The sequence below is a fragment of the Chelonia mydas genome, chromosome 4, assembly GCF_015237465.2.
Source record: "Chelonia mydas isolate rCheMyd1 chromosome 4, rCheMyd1.pri.v2, whole genome shotgun sequence".
In the NCBI taxonomy this organism is placed as follows: domain Eukaryota; kingdom Metazoa; phylum Chordata; order Testudines; family Cheloniidae; genus Chelonia; species Chelonia mydas.
The window spans coordinates 64,080,054-64,098,284 of record NC_057852.1 but is presented as its reverse complement, the minus strand read 5'-3'; the positions used below and the strand labels follow the sequence as shown (position 1 = coordinate 64,098,284).

General features: G+C 37.7%; 1 protein-coding gene across 13 annotated transcripts in view; it reads right to left on the bottom strand.

Moving 5' to 3' along the window:
- RAPGEF2 (Rap guanine nucleotide exchange factor 2) overlaps nt 1–18,231 on the bottom strand; it is a 291,986-nt gene that overhangs the window by 165,224 nt on the left and 108,531 nt on the right. For all 13 annotated transcript variants that reach the window (XM_037897472.2, XM_043545917.1, XM_037897464.2 and 10 more), the window contains exon 3: nt 12,889–12,945. In XM_037897472.2, the coding sequence (XP_037753400.1) occupies nt 12,889–12,945 (57 nt within the window). The remainder of the gene's footprint in view (nt 1–12,888; nt 12,946–18,231) is intronic.

Below are 18,231 nucleotides of genomic sequence, written 5' to 3'. Positions count from 1 at the left end.
CCAGGTGAAAACAAAATATTTATTTTTATTTTTTTTAAAAACACATACTAAACCAGGCATTCTTTCTTGTGGACAGTCTAATTCCTATCTCATTCACACTAGTTTTACACTGACTTTAGCTGAGGTATTTCTGAGTTACACAGCTGAAGTACAGTAGTAAGGCACAGAACAATGAGCAAATGCTGAAACAGACAATATGTACCAGTAGTTGTTCTTTGCATTAAAAGATTGATTAGACTAAGTCATCTAGATAAGGACAACCATGAGAATCTGCAATTACTAAAAGAAATCATTCTGTAAATACTATTATCCTCTAATGCAGGTGCACAATCAAGGCCTCATGTATTTTGTATTAAGCTTGATCCTACTTCTGCGGCAAAACACCTTGCATTCTGCAGCACTTTTGTGCATAAGACTGGAGATTCTGCAGCAGCTTCAGGTAAATTTTAAAAATTAGGTTAATGAATATGAAAATGAATATAATACTAAATCCAGTTTATTTTACGCTACTACTTCCTTTTTAATTTTCAACATAATATAGAATTTTGTAGTGTAAAAGTTTATTTGCATTTTGGAAGTTATTAGCAGGAAGCTGGAGATTTTGGCAGTTGGATAAGACATGTCGAGCTTCTGGTGACCCAATAGGCAGTTTGCGTTTGTAGAATAAACACATTAGCTAACGGTTAAATTATCAGCACTGAAATAGTTAACAGTGTCACTGATACCTGCATCACTAAATTAGCACCTCACTGAGATGAATAGGAAAGTTCAGACCTCTAAGAGCTATTGTTCCATGACGCATGCAGACTCTGGCAGATAGTACTCCACCTGTTTATACTGTTCATATTTGGTAGGTTCTCTTTGCAACCACAATGGCTACATTTTTTAAAAAACGGGAGCTTAGAAGTGGACGTAAAATTCTGGAGCGTGGGTAGCTTCAGTGGAAAATTCCACAGCCACAGGTTGAGTATATGGGGTGTTAAGTGTAGTGCTTGCCCAGTCAGTCCACAGTTAGGGGAGCCATTACAGTTTCTGCCAAAAAAACCACTCTGGCCAGTTGATCAGAGCAAATTACAAGGCAGAACATTCACAGGCCCTTTTTGTCTGAGTCTCTGTGAGCACCCATTAATCTGGAGTTAGCTGAGGCAGAAGGCACACTGGTGGCCTTTCCAAAAGTATCCACTACAGGGAGCTTCTTGAGGTAAATTATATGGAGTCCAGTAATAAGTTAACCTTTCAGTCAATTTGATGTTAGAAAATCCATTGACCTAAATTACTGTATGGGAACAAGGAGACATAGTCCTTCAGATTGTGACATTGCTTGAAGACAAAAGATGAGACTAATATTACAGAAAGGAACAAGTGTTTGACATATGCTGGTCTTTGTTTTTCTAAGCACACACTTCTCACTTGCTCCATGTTACATAAATTCCAAGTGGTGGAATTGTTTGATACATCACCAGACAGAAATGGCAACTGCATGTCTGTTTTAAGAAGAAGGTTCCAGATTCTTCTGTATTTGTGGAACTTCCAACAGCTACCACAGTGGACAGTTTTTATCGATACGGGTAATCGAAAGTCCACGGAGGCATTCTGCTGGTGGAACAGTGTCAATAAAGGGGGTCTGTCATTCTGTGAGGAGGTGTAATTTGACCAACTTGAAGTCAGAGTTTTATTGATAAATGTCAAAATCAGATGTGGATGCAGGCAAGGATGTGCCAAAATATGGCAAGTTTTGCCAACAAAATTTTGGCACATAGAGCAGCCCTAACAGTTGGAGAAGAATGGGTATGGACCTGGGAAGCGAACTGCCCCAAACTCAGAAATATCCAGCTAATGTGCTTATCCCATGATTGCAAAATGCCTCCCATATACTCAAATGCAAAAGGTGCAAGCTGCCAAAAGCACCAGCTTCCCGTTACAACTTCTACAACGCAGACTACATATTGATAAAAATCTGCAGCATTCTGAATGCAGTGTTGAAACAATGTAAAATTGAGTATAACATAAAAACACAAAACTGCTATTATGTTGATTTAATTCATGCTTTATATTCAATAAAGTAAGATTTTATTTTAAATTAAGCAATTGTGGAATTTCGATTCTATTGTAACACAACATTGCAGACACCAGGGGACTTGCTGAAAAATTTAGATTCACCTTGCCTCAGTGTATGCAAATCCTTGATTTACAGGAATTATGGACTTGTAAAAGGAACTCCAGAGTCAGGGTTCTAACCTGCTTTCCATTAGATGCACGACTATGGATCCCTCTCCAACTTTCTCAAAGAAGTCCTTTCTACTTGAATATGAGGTCAGTAGCTAGAGGGAAGTTGTTGGGGTTGTTTTTTTTTTTTTGCACCTGCAAAACTTGAGATAAATCAGACAAGTCATTTCTGAAACGTGGAACTTTGAGACATGACTTTGTGAAGTTGTCACACAAATAACTGTTTGAAAACTAAGGGTTTTTTTATTGAACAGTCCCTGATGACATCAAAAGCACACTTCTAACTGCTGATAACGTCAGATGCTTTTTGGGGGACTTCTTCACAATACATTTCTAATATATGAATGCTCTCCCAGATACAGAGATATTCATAAATTTCAAAGGTCTGGTAGAGTTTATAAAGCTCTGCCAACATATGGCTATACTGGCTGAGTTCATAAGCTCCACTTATCACATTGCTGTGATTCAAGGAGGTTGTAGACTCTCCCATTGAGCCTGTAGTATTCAGACAGCCAAACTGATCAAGCTGAAGGAGGTTAAAAATTCTGCTGTGAGAGTATCTGATTTTAATATTATATTGTCCTGTGTTTAATTGAAAAATACGTATTTTCTTTACATCATGAGTTGCTTGCCCAAGTGATGCAATAGCTACAACTTCCACCTTATCCCCACAATCTCTGGAACAGATACGGTACCTGAAACTACTTTAAACATTTTTCAGTTGACTAGGTTCAACATAACTGTTAAGGTTCGAGGTCAGTTTCTATTTAGCAGAGTACATCATAATTCCAGGTTTCTGAAAGAGAACCCATACAACATTTTAACTTTTATTATAAACCCAATCAATGCACACAGCACTCATGCATGTTTTCCTTGGGCAAGCTCACATTAAGGCCAGGGACTGCAGACAATGGCTCACATAAAATAGTTTTAGCACCATCTGTAAAATTATTTGGATTTGTTATTTGGATATTCATTCCTTCGGTAAAAATAGTCGCCTCACCTGGGTGATAGCCAGGAGGCTAAATGCTATAGTTTCTGAGCCAGAGTGATTCAAAATTATAACCAACCCTTGACCTTCAAGGTTCTGGACCGTACAAACTCCTGAATACCCTCAATCTTTGGGAAGTCACTTGAAATTAAGGTACTGCTCAGTACCTTGCAGGACCCAACAAATTACTTGCGTCATCTCTAGCAAGACTTCCCTGAACATGGCCTAAAATTTCTTTTTCTCTGTTAAAATAGTGCCATAGATTTAAATGGCCCACTTCAATATCTGATTCTCCACTCCTGCCACAAATGGCATCAGTATAAATACAATCTTTGCAACAATGGATTATGGGTTAGGTCAGTACTGTAGTAGAACTGGAGATAAGATATTTAGGACCCAATCTTGCAAACACTTAAGCACATGCTTAACTTTATGCATGAGAGTTTTCCCATTGGTTTAACTAGGATAACGTCTGTGTAAAGTTAAGCACATTTATGAATGCCTGCAGGACCAGGGACTTAGTCTGATGGAAATCAAACCAGAAGAGGGCTTTCATGTATTCACGCCCTGGATTATAAACTTGAGAATCTCTACCCTGAAGGGGATGGAGGAGGCTTAAAGAGATTTATTTTCCCTTCAAGTTTTGTAACCCGGGCTCCACAAAGACCACCAACTAAATAGCATACCCATAACTTCCAGAAGACACTGAGAGAATCAGTCCAAACTTTAAGAGGTGGTCTTGTATTTCCTAACTCATTTCCGACTTGCAAAGATTACAAGAGCGGCAAGAGCCTAGAGAAACATATCTTCCTTGACTCTGGCAAGAAAAGTGGAACCCTCAGGAAATCACTATGGTTCCTACAATCTAAAGGTTTGCCTATACACCAAAACTGTACCTCTTAACCATAGAGTTATAGTTAAAGCAGTACAACTCCACTAGTCTGCGACTGCTGTTATCCCAGTGCTTTTCACTGGGAGGTTTATTGATTTAACCCCCCCACACACACACCCCAAATAGTGATACCAATAAATATGTTGTGCATAAACCAGGTCAGAACACCTGAGCACAGCTTCAAGGCAACAATTGAAGTTGCCCCTCAGTTATATGGACTTGGATATGTATACCCAGATTCCTCTTTCTTGAGAGATGCTTGGAAAATGAGAAAAGACTACTTGTGTTCCAACATCTATTTTGAATAAGCAGAAAAGTTGGGAAAGAATTAGTCCAAGCCATAGGAGAAAAGCGGACATATTGGAAATGAGAAACACCTTTCCAGTGTAAAGTATTAGACATTACATGATGGAATTAAAAGAGAGCTTACTCTATAAAACCATACTCCGAGGGTGTTAGTTTCTTCAGATTCATCTCTCGTGTGTTTGAGTTGAGTTTTCTTCACACATATGCAGTTCTGAAGATAACAGCTTTTTCCTTGCCCATCTCATTATAGTCAACATCTGTGTGTAGACAGCTGTTTTCGGGCCCTCCTTTGTTTATGTAAGCAACTACTATAGTATTAGACATTTCCCTTGAAGTGATTGGTGATGTTGCATTGCAAAAAAAACTTCCACATTTTTCAATATTTTCCCAAGTAGTCAGCTACCATCTTACCTGAGTTGTTTGATCACTGGCACATTATCTGCAATCAGGTGGTGAGTTATTCACATTTTTAACTGGTCTGTCAACTAACTGATAAATAATAATTGGCCATCGGATATCTGCCACATCACCACGCTTGAGCTCCTGATGCTATATGTAAGCAGTGTTTAAAGAATAAGATACATCCCAAACAAAGAAATATGACGGAGTATGTACTGAAGGTACAACTGATGGTCTATGTGTCAGCTACAACCCTACCTGCCCTCCCCCCCGCCCCCCGCCAAATACCTGAACATTTTAACTTGATGTATATTAACCAAATAATTATATTGCTACTGTATATTTCTCCTTATCCATCAACCTCATCCCAAATTTAACAAAATAGAAAGATCACAAATATCAGAAGGGCAACAAAAAACGGTGTTCCTAGCTATCACTAAACTTGTGATTTTTAAGTGGCATTTTTGTTTAAACTGATGTCCACAATTGTGACTCGCTGATGAAATGAGATGAAAGTTGGCAAAATTTGGCTCTTGGTATCTAAAAATGTAAACACAGGACATACAAAACACTAGGCCAACACTTCAGGAAATAATTTATTTGTAGATTTCTGCACACATAACCAATGCATCTTTCTCTGAAAGATCTCAACAGTATTCTTCTATCTTTTTCTAATCACCAAAAATAGCACCAGTTACTGCAAGAACAGCATAAAAGAGATTTTGTACTACAAAAAGTAAGCCTCTACAGAGACAGGTGTTTGTAAAAAACAGCTTCCATAAGTCTGTTTTTAGCAATTAGTGAACAAGCTTTTTCGTACCTGTCTATAGACAATGATCAGCCACGTTTCCCTGCATAAATAACCTAACACTGCATAAGATTGATATTAAAATTTTCAGCAATTATATAGCACATGAGATTACGGATAGAAATTCAGGAAGAAAAAGCAGTAGACTCTTTTCTTAACAAAATTCCTTTCTAATTTACTGGCAAAACTGTGATGGAAGTGGTATATGATTACATAATCCTACATACAGATTTTGTGGACACAGTCTACTACTTAGTAATCCTATGCCCTGGCATTATTTCTCTAAACTACCTCTTACTCCCAGCACTGCTGCAACAATAAAAATATGACTGTCTTTAGTCAAACATTTATTGTAAAAAAAGAGGGTGCAACCTATAATTCTTGTAAAAGCCTTAATTTCAATTTGACAAAAGGCTCACAAAGCATGTCGAAAACTATAATGAAAAAAATCTAGTAGAACTCATTGTACTACAATGAATTGTCTATACTATTAAGTCTTTATTCAATAACATTATCTACGCAGAATCAACTATCAAGTCCTTGAATGTATTTGTCCTAACGGCAGATGTTGGCTAAGAAGCTCCCCATGGCAAATGCCCTCCCAATAAAATATATAAACAAGAAATCCTGATTTACTGCAGTGCAGAGCTGGCAGGATCCCAGTACCACTTTGCCAACTGTCTGGCTATCAGAAGGTATAATACACCTTCAGGAGAGCGAAAAAGCAATAGACCAGCCGTTCAGCAATGACTCTCTGCATTATTAAATATCCTGTTGGATGACTTTCACAGGAACCTATGGAAGTACAAGGAGAATGAATATATATTGCCTGAAGAGGTCTATCTAAAAATCAGTATGCTGATCCAGACAAAAGTTTCAGAACAGACTTAATCTTGAGTATGATGTTTATTTAGAGGGGTTTTAATCAAACAGATGCAAAATGTCTTCTGTGCCCTTGGAAATACAGGGGTTAAGAGGAAATCTGTTACTAACTCTGAAATCAAGGATCTTCACTGAGCATTAAGAACAGTAAATTCTGAAATATTTCCAAAGCCTCCATGAAGAAACACACGATGTTCGGAAAAAATAAGTTTAGAGTAAGAGTAGAGCAAAGCGTCAAAGAAAACAAGAGGAAATAACTATACTGGGAACCTAAAATATCAAGCATGAAAATTTTGACTTCTCTCAACATCCCAGACCTTTCACCAGTATGTAAATGGTGCACAGTATAAGTCTGGACCATTAAATGTTAATTAACAAAGCATTAAATTTAAAAGTAAATTGAAAAAGAGCTATGTCTATTTAGAGTACGCTGTCCAGGCTAAGAGTCACCACAAACACTAAGGGCCACATTATGCCTTGCATGCATCCACCTCCCACTCTATAGCTATGTAAGACTATGCACACATGCAGGGCCTCTTTCATTAGCCCCCCTCTCTTGCATATGCTGCCTCTGTGCTATTGACCAATCCTGAAGACACAGGCTGGCACGGAGGGGCTATGAAGGAGCTACTGGCTGCTTTACTGTAGGAGCCAAAGAATCACTCTGGGAAGCACATACAAATGAGCTCCCCACACTCATCCTCAAGAACCCTCTAAATCTGTGCCTCGCCTCTCATTGCACAGCATTCATGGATATTACACAGATCTACAGCTACAATGCAATAGCTAGGGTTTGGGGTTTTGTTTTTAAGAACAGCTGCTACCAATTCCACAGCTACTTTTCAAAATGTTTTAATACACAAGTTCCAAAATATATTAAACTATATTAATTTTGATTCTATGTAAAATCTTTATTTCAATTAGATTTTGCTTATGAGAATTGGAGAGGACAGTAGTTAGGGAGCAAGATCTGTGAATAGGTCTTTAAGCATGCTTCCCTCTCCTAAACACCATCCTTCTCCAGGGGTTGCTGGGGTCCGCATGCAGATATGAAACATCCAATGATCACTTCTCTTACTGTTTGTAAACAGCTACATTTTGGGGCTGTCAGCTAGTAGCACTCCATGGGCCTTTTAAATTACTTCATACCTTCTTCTCTGCCATCCCTCTCTCCAGCTAATTAGGGTCTACACATATGCAGGGCATCCACAATTTCATTTCAGTGGACCCAGAGACTGCATGCAGAAGGAAAAGGGAAGATTTTGGCAGCTGCAAAGACACTATGCCACATAATGCAAAAGGGCTAGGGACCTGACCTTACTTACTTACTGTCCTGTAAAGATCCAGTAGCAGGATTCACTGAGTTGCAGCACCCCAGACGATGTCATTCTGTGATATCACAGCTACAGAACGAGAGCATTTGGATCTAATCTTAGAACACAGAGCTGCCCAATGGGAGCAGAAGTAAAAATCCTTTTCTCCCCATATATATTATATTGCTTTCAACGTATTAAAAATTAAAACTACATTCACCACAGAAATATAATTTACCAGCAGCTACCAACCATACTGTAATATTAGCAATTCCATAGTTATTTCTTACTCCAAATAACACTATACTTTTTTTTTTTTTTTAAGAAGATGTAGGAGGGGGGAAATGAAAGATGGGAGACTGAGATATAGTTTTACAGCTAAACATTTCAATAAGAGATACAGCGTACCTTAATAAGAAATTCAGCCAACAAATTGTAAGTTCTCTTTTGAGTACCTGAAACTGTGGACCTTCAAAAAGAACAGGAGTACTTGTGGCACCTTAGAGACTAACGAATTTATCTGAGCATAAGCTTTCGTGAGCTACAGCTCACTTCATCGGATGCATTCAGTGGATCTTCAGTTTAGCAAAACAACTGATTCGACTCCCCCTATCATTTAGAAGTCTTCTCAAGTCATCATTTGTATAGTAGTGTATGTATTTAATTTTTTAGTTAAATGATGTCCATCACTGAAGACAGATTAAGGGTTTTTTACATTAAAAATACACTTGGTAACAGAACTAATGGAGTATTGTATTAGAAAAAAATAGGAAAAATTCCAAATTATTATATTAAAAATTAGGGAATTTTAGGAAGTGTTGATGGAAGAAGATGATTCTTCTTTAAAATTAGTTCAAAACATTTAAAAGGTGGAGAACACTCATCTAAGGCATTTCAGTTTTAGGAGGCAACCCTATTGAAACCACTAATCTATAACTTAACAATCAAACTCTGAAATATTTTCTCATTGGCAAGAATTTAAGAAGTATTTATCAAAGAGATCAGTCTTGGAAATTTTGTATTGGATACTCATTCTCAGAAAAGAAGTTGGAGAAGGAAGGAGGAACTAACAATCATGCAGTGGCTAGGAGGATCCTCTTATCAAAAGTCACAAAGTATCAGAGCAACCTGCTTTTTTTTTTTTTTAATCAATCATAAAAACTTAATGCAATAAATTCATCTATAGTTTAATCCACTGAAGTCAAAAACTAGAGATCAATTTGGCCCAAAGTACCGAAGTCATTGTCACCTCCCCAGCATATTTCAGCCACATGTGAACTTTGTCGACTTTAATCTCTTTAGATGACAACCTGCCATCAAAATTGAAAAGTTTTCTGTCAACATAACTTATTCCGTAATGTATTCAAAGGGGATAAGAGAAGCATGCAAGTTATTTAAGTTATTTGAATACACACACATTGGTTCCATATAGTTTTCTTATAAGAATAAAAACTGCTTCCTAGTAAAACAGAACCTTATTATTAAAACTTTATATTTTAAAGACTCGGCTTTTCAATCTAATCAAAATTAAAATTGTAGGAATAGATCCCCAAAATCATTTTTGGTACACCGGTGGGACATGGCTCACTCCCTTCCTCATAACCAAAATCATATATACAAATGTCGAACTGCATAGCCATATACCACTTATCAACCATGTTCACTGAAAAAAAAATATTTAAAGTTGGGGTCTTTTGTATTTGTATTTTTTAATTCAGAGAAGTTTAAAAAGTCAGAAAGATCCCTCATTTGCCAAAAGTTTTTATAGTCACAAAGATCCTTCATTTGCCAAATATGGCTGAGCTGATTTAATCTAACTTGATCATAAAAAAGAAATTGTATTTTGGCTGCCAAGGTTAAGCCTGACAAATTAAATGGCAACTTATACAACTATTAAAAATTAGGTTTATAAATAAAAGTGCTGACCAAATCTCATCTATGGCAGTGCCAAGCATCAATATGATGTAGAGGTGAAGAACAAGAATCTTTTTAACAAGTACTTTGACAGAATGTAGTAAGCAGCAAAAAAAAATTTTTTTTAAATCAGACTTTGGGGTAGGAGTGTCTTGTCAAACAGGTAAGAAAATCAGGGGTGTGAGTGGGTGGAAAAACCTCAAACCTGAATTTTTGCTTCAAAGGTTATTTTAGCCCTTCTATCATTAACTTCACATCAAGTGAAACTAGTAGAGAGGTCTGGCAAATGAAGAATAACTGGAGCTGAACTGCCACTTTTAATAACCTAGTTCCCATGTTAAACAAAGAGATAGCCCTAGGGTTTGAGAATTTGTTGCAGGCACATACACCCGCTGATAGTAAAGTAAATGCAGATGAGCTAAGTCAATTTTAACAACATGCTCTGTTTTTCCCTTTTAGCCATTTAAAAAAAATTAAAGATTTATATAGATATTATGAATTCTTACAGCTTATTTGTTTTAGGACAAAGGTAAAAATGGATAGCATGGTTTTTGATGAACATGGATAATTTTGTGTGTTACATTTTTAAATGTGTACCTCATAACTTTAGATGAGAAAATTGGTGCCTCTCCCCTCAACCCTCCGCCCATGTAGTGCTCTCTCCCGCCCTACGTGAGAAAACAAGGGTTCAGTCCTTTATTTAGAAACATGATATTTACAGTGAATATATGTTGCTTCTGTGGGTAGTTTGTTCCACCTGACAGCAAGTATATTGGTTTTCATCTTCACATGAAGAGAAATAAAGATTTAGCTTCCCAATATCGATACATTAAGTTGTGCCTGGGGGAGGTCACTCATATATACATGGGAAAAAAAAGAGGTCAATCAATCATTTATAGCTCAGTCATAGTTGCAGCTACTTCCATAGAGACTTTTTTTTAAGTGTATTTTAGAACTTGTGACAAACTGTCACATTGACAGCACTGAAATCATTGTAGCACTGTACTGAACAGGTAGGAGTTCAATCTCCATGCCTACTTAAATCCTTGGCCTTTGAGACTACAAAACAAGGGCTACCAGTTGTGAAGTTTTTCAATGTCCACTAGAAAACTGGATTGATGTCCATCTCATTTCATGCAGGTCAAAAATAACTTTTTTGGTCACTACTGACCTAGAAATAAGACGGTCTCTATCCCATTACCTAACCCTTGAAACACATAGATACAAGGGCTAGTGAATGCATCTTTTACATTTTAATTTTACAACCCTCAATAATACGCAGATGTGTCTTGACATACGTATGCTAAGCTTAGAAAGGACACAAATGAAGAACAAGTTCCCGCCCCATGATATTACCATGCCAAAAGAAGATGGAAATTAACTAAACGTACAAGTGTACTGAAAACACCAGAATTTCAGAGCCACTCTCAAGTAGGGATGTAGTGAACATATGTAGTCAAGGAGAATTTCCTGGATTTCCTTACGGATCCATCTTTGATCTCACAACAGGGGGGAGGGATAGCTCAGTGATTTGAGCATTGGCCTGCTAAACCGAGGATTGTGAGTTCAATCCTTGAGGGGGCCATTTAGGGACCTGGGGCAAAAATCGGGAATTGGTCCTGCTTTGAGCAGGGGGTTGGACTAGATGACCTCCTGAGGTCCTTTCCAACCCACATATTCTATGAACATATCAAAATGCTAAACTACAACCTAGACAGACAAATTTGTGTGTATCTGACTTGACAAAATTTCAACAATTTAAAAAAAAATATCCCAGTACTGTATAGGTTTTCATAGAGTCCAAGCGTGCACAGACTGATCATGCTAAAACCAAAAACATTTTGCACTTGTGTGTATAGGAAGAAATTGCCAATTAGACTAACTGAATGGAGTGCAAAAAGAGGGTCAGAAAGTAAGTAGAAAGGACAAGCAGAAGATCAAAGTGAAGATAAAGTCACATGAAAGATCTGACAAAGGGAATCAATGCAAAGGAATGGGAAAGGCACTTCAAATTAACCCAGACTTCAGGATTTTCCACTTGCATGTTACATTTTCTCAGAATATACAACCTGAATCCTAATTTAAGGATAAATTCTGTGAATAGCAGCATTTATTTTGTTCACAAAAAAACAAAGATGGGGTGTCTATGATGCCTATTCTTTGTTTAAACTAATGATCAGGTAAAACTCCTATTCCTGAGATTTAGAGTCTAGATGATCATTATTAAACATAAGTACACACAAAAAAGGAATGCAGTCAAACCAGAATGTAACAAAAACTGCCACCATAAGTTTCCCTGATAAAATAGTTATGGTACAATCAATCATTTGAGATTACGCCAGCTAGATACTGATATTAGAGTATGTTAGTTTCCACTGATCTTTATTTTCCAGATACCTTTCTTTAGATACAATTGTTTAGTTTTTCCAGTTTCAGACATTATACCTACCTTGCAATCTTGAAAATTTAGCACATAAGTATGTTCACCATTCTTTGTCATGATCAATAATGAAAATACAGAAAAATTATTTGCCTGTGCAAAAACAAAATTACAGGCTCTGGGCCAGTGGATTAGAGGAATTTGCAAGGCTGCATTATTCATACACTTTTCAACTCATCCACTGATGAACACTATACTGCATTGCATTGCATTACATTACACTATACTGCTTTACGTTAAAAATCTGAAAAAAAATTAGCCCATTGGGGGGAGGAGGGGGAATTAATGGCACACTTAAGGATTTGTGTTGTTAAGAGATCTCCACTGTGTCTGAAATGACATCAATTCACATCCCTGCTAATTATCACCCATGCTAGATTTGTTGATCTGCCACCTATGGCAGGAAAAGCTGGTCACTACTGCTTTATCTTGATTGATATAAATCCAGATGACAGCTTAATCTGAGGAGATGACATTCCACATCCACTAATTCTCTGCCCTTTCACTGACTACAAAGTTACAACAATGCACATCAGCTCTATCACTGACACCAGTTTGAACCTGTACATTTCTATGCTACGTGATGAAGTTAAGGTGTCTCATTTGTGTTTACAGAGCACACTTTTAATCAGCAAGTTGGAATAAACACACCCTTTAGCACTTTCGGAAAGATTTGGTTCACTGAACTGCACATAGTAGAAAAGAGGAAACACTTACTAGTACAGAACTTCGTTTGCTTCATGCCTTTCATATCTCACAGTCTCACACATCAGTCTGTAAGAGAAAAAAATAGGACATTTTTTTTCCCCTTTACCATCTTTATAGTTTATCATTCAAAGGAGGCCTCAATGTCTGGAAAAAGTTTTATTAAAATATTTAATGAATATTTTCACATTTATTCTCAGCCCTTAATGAAAATAATATATGTTTAAGTTGTTTACCGACGTATTTCAACTGGTGAGCTTACAGTACTGAAGTTGCCAGTTTACCTAGCTCACCTTAACTGATCACTTCTATAATAGCTCACCTTAATTGATCACTCTCCTTATAGCGTGTATGGCAACACCCATTTTTTCATGTTATATATATATATCTTCCTACTGTATTTTCCACTGCATGCATCTGATGAAGTGGGTTTTAGCCCATGAAAGCTTATACTCAAATAAATGCGTTCGTCTCTACGGTGCCACAAATAACTCCTCATTCAGTTTACCTAACGTGACTATTAGCGGGATGTAACCTCTCCCATGAAATGCTTAGTCTCTGTAAAATGGGGATAATGATATTGAGCTCCTTTATAACATGCTTTGAGATCTGCTGATGAAAAGCACTGTAGAGGAGTTAAGTATTATTTCACATTTCAGTGTAAGATAGTTCAGAATATAAGGCACATTTTAAGAAAAATAAAGCAATATGCAATACTGATCAGACGTCTTTTGTGAGATTTCCAGTACCTGTTTTTTCAGGTCAAGCCAAATATACCTCAAAAAAGTACCTCATGTTGACACTTCTGCCCTTGGCTGAAATTTTGAAGCTTTAGCATTAAAATCCCTTGCTCATTTCCAATTCCAAAAGGGCAGTAAGTTACAAAAGGTGAAGAGATTTTCCTGCAGGAAAATCCTCTCTCCAGACTTCAGGAAAATCCTTAATGCCCCTTTCACATCCAATACATGCCACTTTTCCTTCAGGTGCACTTATTTCAGACAAAACAATTTAAGGGAATTTCCTGAGTCCTGAAAATGGTAACCTTCAGTGATGAAATCAGTGATGATTCTTAGAACCACTTTATCTTCATGAAATACACAGCATTGTGGCTCAGTGTCTTACACCATTTCTTTCAACCCCCCCCCCCCCCCGCCTCCCCCCAGTACATATTCTATACTTACAGAACAAACTGCTAATAGAAAGGCTACTTGATGGACAAGTATAAGGAGATTTGCTTAAGAAGCTAACGTGAATATTTTATTAAACCAGTAGGAACTATATTTGAATTCCAGGCAGAAATTCTCAGTCCCTAGGGGTGTGATCACTTCTGTTGCAATGAGATATCTTGCTATGTGAAGATGACCCACTAGCTTCTGATGACATATCAAGATAAAGTTTCCCAGCACTATAACCTTCATTCCACCAGGGTGGCTAAAAATTGATTTTTTTTTTTAAAACAAAACTTTAAAAACCGGATTTTAATTTAAGTTATAAGCTTTTTCTCTTTAAAAACAGACATTTTAAATGAAATATGAATTTAATTCAAAATATGTTAAGGCCTAAATTTATTATAATCTCTTAGAGTATTTAAATAAATATGCTGAATTGAGGAGCCTCTATCAAAAGCTGAGTTAAAGTTTGTTTTTCTATGTAAAGACAGGATCCAGGGGAAAACATCCAACTTTTGAGGTCAAAGTTTACAAATATCACAACAGTTCAGCCTAAGCAATTTAGGAGACTGTCTCATTTTCAAGAGACAGAGATGAGACTAAGAATTTAATCTGCAGACACTTGTATTTAGGCATATTTGAAATTTTTTTCTAGGCTAACCTGAAATAATCAATTTAATTCACTGACTACAGTTAATCCCTCTGGTTAATTTAGATGAAAAATGTGAAACATGTTTTGACAAGAGAAGTTTATGCATCCTAAACACTGAGGTTGTTTTGCTTGATAAAAATAAATTGTATATGTTGTTGTGTGTGTGCAGTTAAAATTCCAGTTGCTATGCTAATGAAGCTTGAGACAAACTCATGAGCAAAAAGTGAATTATCTAATAAATAAGCAATATATCATTCACCATTTTCTAACACTCAAAATTCACCATTAATAAGAATTTGAAAATATTAAGTTACATAATTTCTTAATTAAATGTATACAATTATAGTATACCCTTGTAGTAGCAAAAACATGTACCAAATCTAGTGTACAGGCTCCATTTACTTAAAATGTTTTAATGATTTTTAAAGGTGGAATGAGAATGCACCTTTCTTTAGAAAATAAATGAAGTACAAATAAAGTTGATTAAAACTGATTATTTAAATTGAGGCTTCCCACTTGGTAATTCAAATCATGATTTAAATCAATCCACCCAGCACCCCAGGCAAGTGGGGAAAAGTCTGACAGCCTGGCTTCCCAAGAAGTGGAGGGAGAAACTGGTTTGGGCCCCTGGATCAGTTAGATTTTTCTGTAAAATGTGACAAGGTTTCCCTACAGCCATTGCTATTCCCTCCTAGCTCCAAGGCCTCAATAGCCAATTTGGTTCTACTAAAATTACCCCTATACCCACTCTCTCACCATAGATTGTTAACAACCTTGGCTAGCGAGGGGAAACAAGGGAGTTTTTCCTGTTGATGGACAGGGCCTGAATTTTTCTCTGAATTTTTTATGAACAGAGGGGGCTGTGACCATTCCTTCCCCTGGCAATAGACTATCCGCTCCTGAATCAAACAGTCCACTTTGATGTTGAGAACCTCTCTGATCTGCATCTCCTACATCAAGAAAAAGTTTCTACTCACTGGAAGGGCACTTTTGCTTCCTCGTGCAATGAGAAGCTTATTGGGCCTCACTACTTATTAATACACCCTACTGCTGAAATATTGTCCACTGTATCACATGGCTTTCCATGAGAAGATCCTGCAACCTTAAAAAAGCCAGATGCCTGCCCTTAGTTCTAGGATCTCAATCTTCAGTTATTGAGCCTCTTGGTTTGACTTGTCATAAATCAATCTGCAGAACAGAGAAGCTAAGAGAAGGTACAGAATAGGAAAATCACTACTTCTGGAGCTAAGGTTTAAAAAACATGAAATATTAATAAAGGAAACTGATAAGTTCTTCTCTAGCCTCTGCTCTGCTAGCAGAGTTCTGTGTGATGCGCAGGCTGGGATTAAGGAATTATAGGAGACTCTGGTTTCTCAGTGACAGTGCAATTTTACTAGGCACGTAAATTCAGCTTTGATTTGAGTGTGGGGCAAAGGTTGAAATCCATTCCTCCTTTAGTCAGACAAATTCACCCTTCCTTAGTAGCAGTATGGCTGAATTTTCTGTAGATAAACAAGTAACACAATCCTCTTGCAAAAGCCGGCACAGTGTTTCTAGTAACAAATGTATGTGTTTTGTTATAATTAAAGCTCTTTCATAATAGGCAGTTGATTACTTCCTTCCTATATATGAAGTTTCTGACCAGTACTGTGGGTGTGCTGATATTTATTTGAATGTTACATCTATCTCCTACATCACAACATAATTTAGTCAACCAAGTTCAGAACCAAAACCAACCTCAAAAAACCCAAAACTTTAAGATAGTATTTTTCAGTAGTGAACAAAGCTATTTTAGAAGAAAAGCCTGCTGTTTAAAAAAACTCACAAAAACAATTCATCTCCAAAAATGGTTTACAAACTAACAGGCACAAAAAGAGTGTTACTATCCTGGAAAACGCTATAAACATGAATCTGGATGAAGTCAGCCTTTTCTATGTATGGTATTGTAAACAGAAGCTCTCTACTAGGAATTCTCTGTGTTAATAAAGTTAACAGGACAAGTTCCACACATTCCTTAGAAAGAATCTCTTGACTTAATTCCAATTTACAAGCCAAAGCCATGCATCAATGTATCAGGCCACGATGATCTTTGTTTACAAGTTATAAGGCCAATTTAAGCCTAGTATTCTCAAACATGAATAAGTGTGCTAAAAATGTTACATACAATTTCATAATAATTAATACTGCAACAGTTTGTGAGTGATGAAAGCTCACCTTCCAACAAAGTGAAGTGAATTCTGTACCTACATACAAGTTGCAAAACATATTCTGACTGCTCTTGGAGAAAAAAAAATCAATACTTGGATAAAACTGCATAAAATGACATGTGAAGGACAAAGTAACAGTCTATAGACTAAAGATTAGCATCCAGACCATAGATCTGATTTGTGTCAAAGTTAATTCAATGCATTAAAATAAGGTAACAAAAGTAATTTGGCTTGCCCCTCTATGTTAGTTTTTGCACTGTAACATAGTAATTATTTATTCTCTATTAAAAATCTAATGTTTTTACAAAATTGAAATATTAATTTAAGGAAATTGAGTGTCAAATAAACCAACCACATAAACTTTACTTGATAGTACCACTGCTGCATTAATACTGAAACATAAAAGCTCTCCCTCCCCAGCCCTGCCCCAGTCACCCCACTCCTGGGGCCCGGCTCTCTCTCTCCAACATCCTGCCCCAGTCGCCCCCTCCCCCATCCCTAGAGCCCTGCTCAGCTGGCAGAGGGAGGGTAATAGAGAGAACAGGCAGGGACAGGGTGGGGAGAGAAGAGGAATGGGAGCAGGGCCTCAAGGGAAAGAAGTGGAACAAGGGATGGGGCCTCGGGGGAAGAGGCGGAGCAGGCTCCAGCGCTCAGTGTCTGGTTTTCATAAATGAGAAAGTTGGCCACCCTACTTCTCTCTAAAGTTCATAAGACTATCAGAACCAGAACAGCATCACTTACTGCAGTGATTATGATGGTATAGGACTAATTAAGATTGTGCACTAATTTTACTCGAGACCACGTACAGTAACTGCTCACTTAAAGTTGTCCCAGTTAACGTTGTTTCATTGCTGATCAATTAGAGAACATCCTTGTTTAAAGTTGCACGATGCTCCCTTATAACATTGTTTGGCAGCTGCCTGCTTTGTCCACTGCTTGCAAGAAGAGCAGTCCGTTCGAGCTAGCTGGTGGGGGCTTGGAACCAGGGTGGGCCGCCAGCCCCCTATCAGCTCTCCACTCCCCTAAGTTCCCTGTGTGGCAGCGCCCAGCAGGCTATCATTTGCCAGGAGTTCAGCTGTTCCTCCCGCCACTGCTGTGTGCTGCTCCTGCCCTCTGTCTTGGAGCTGCTCCCCAAGCCTCCTGCTTGCTGTGCAGAGGTGGGGGGGAAAGGAGTGCTAATGTCAGGGTGTCCCCTGCCCCCCGCTCCTGTACCTTATCTCCACAGAGCAGGAGGGGTGACACAACAGGGCTCAGGATGGAGGGAGCTTGCTGACAGCAGCTGCTGTCTCATCTTGCTGATCTACTTTAAAAGGCAGTGTACTTAGAA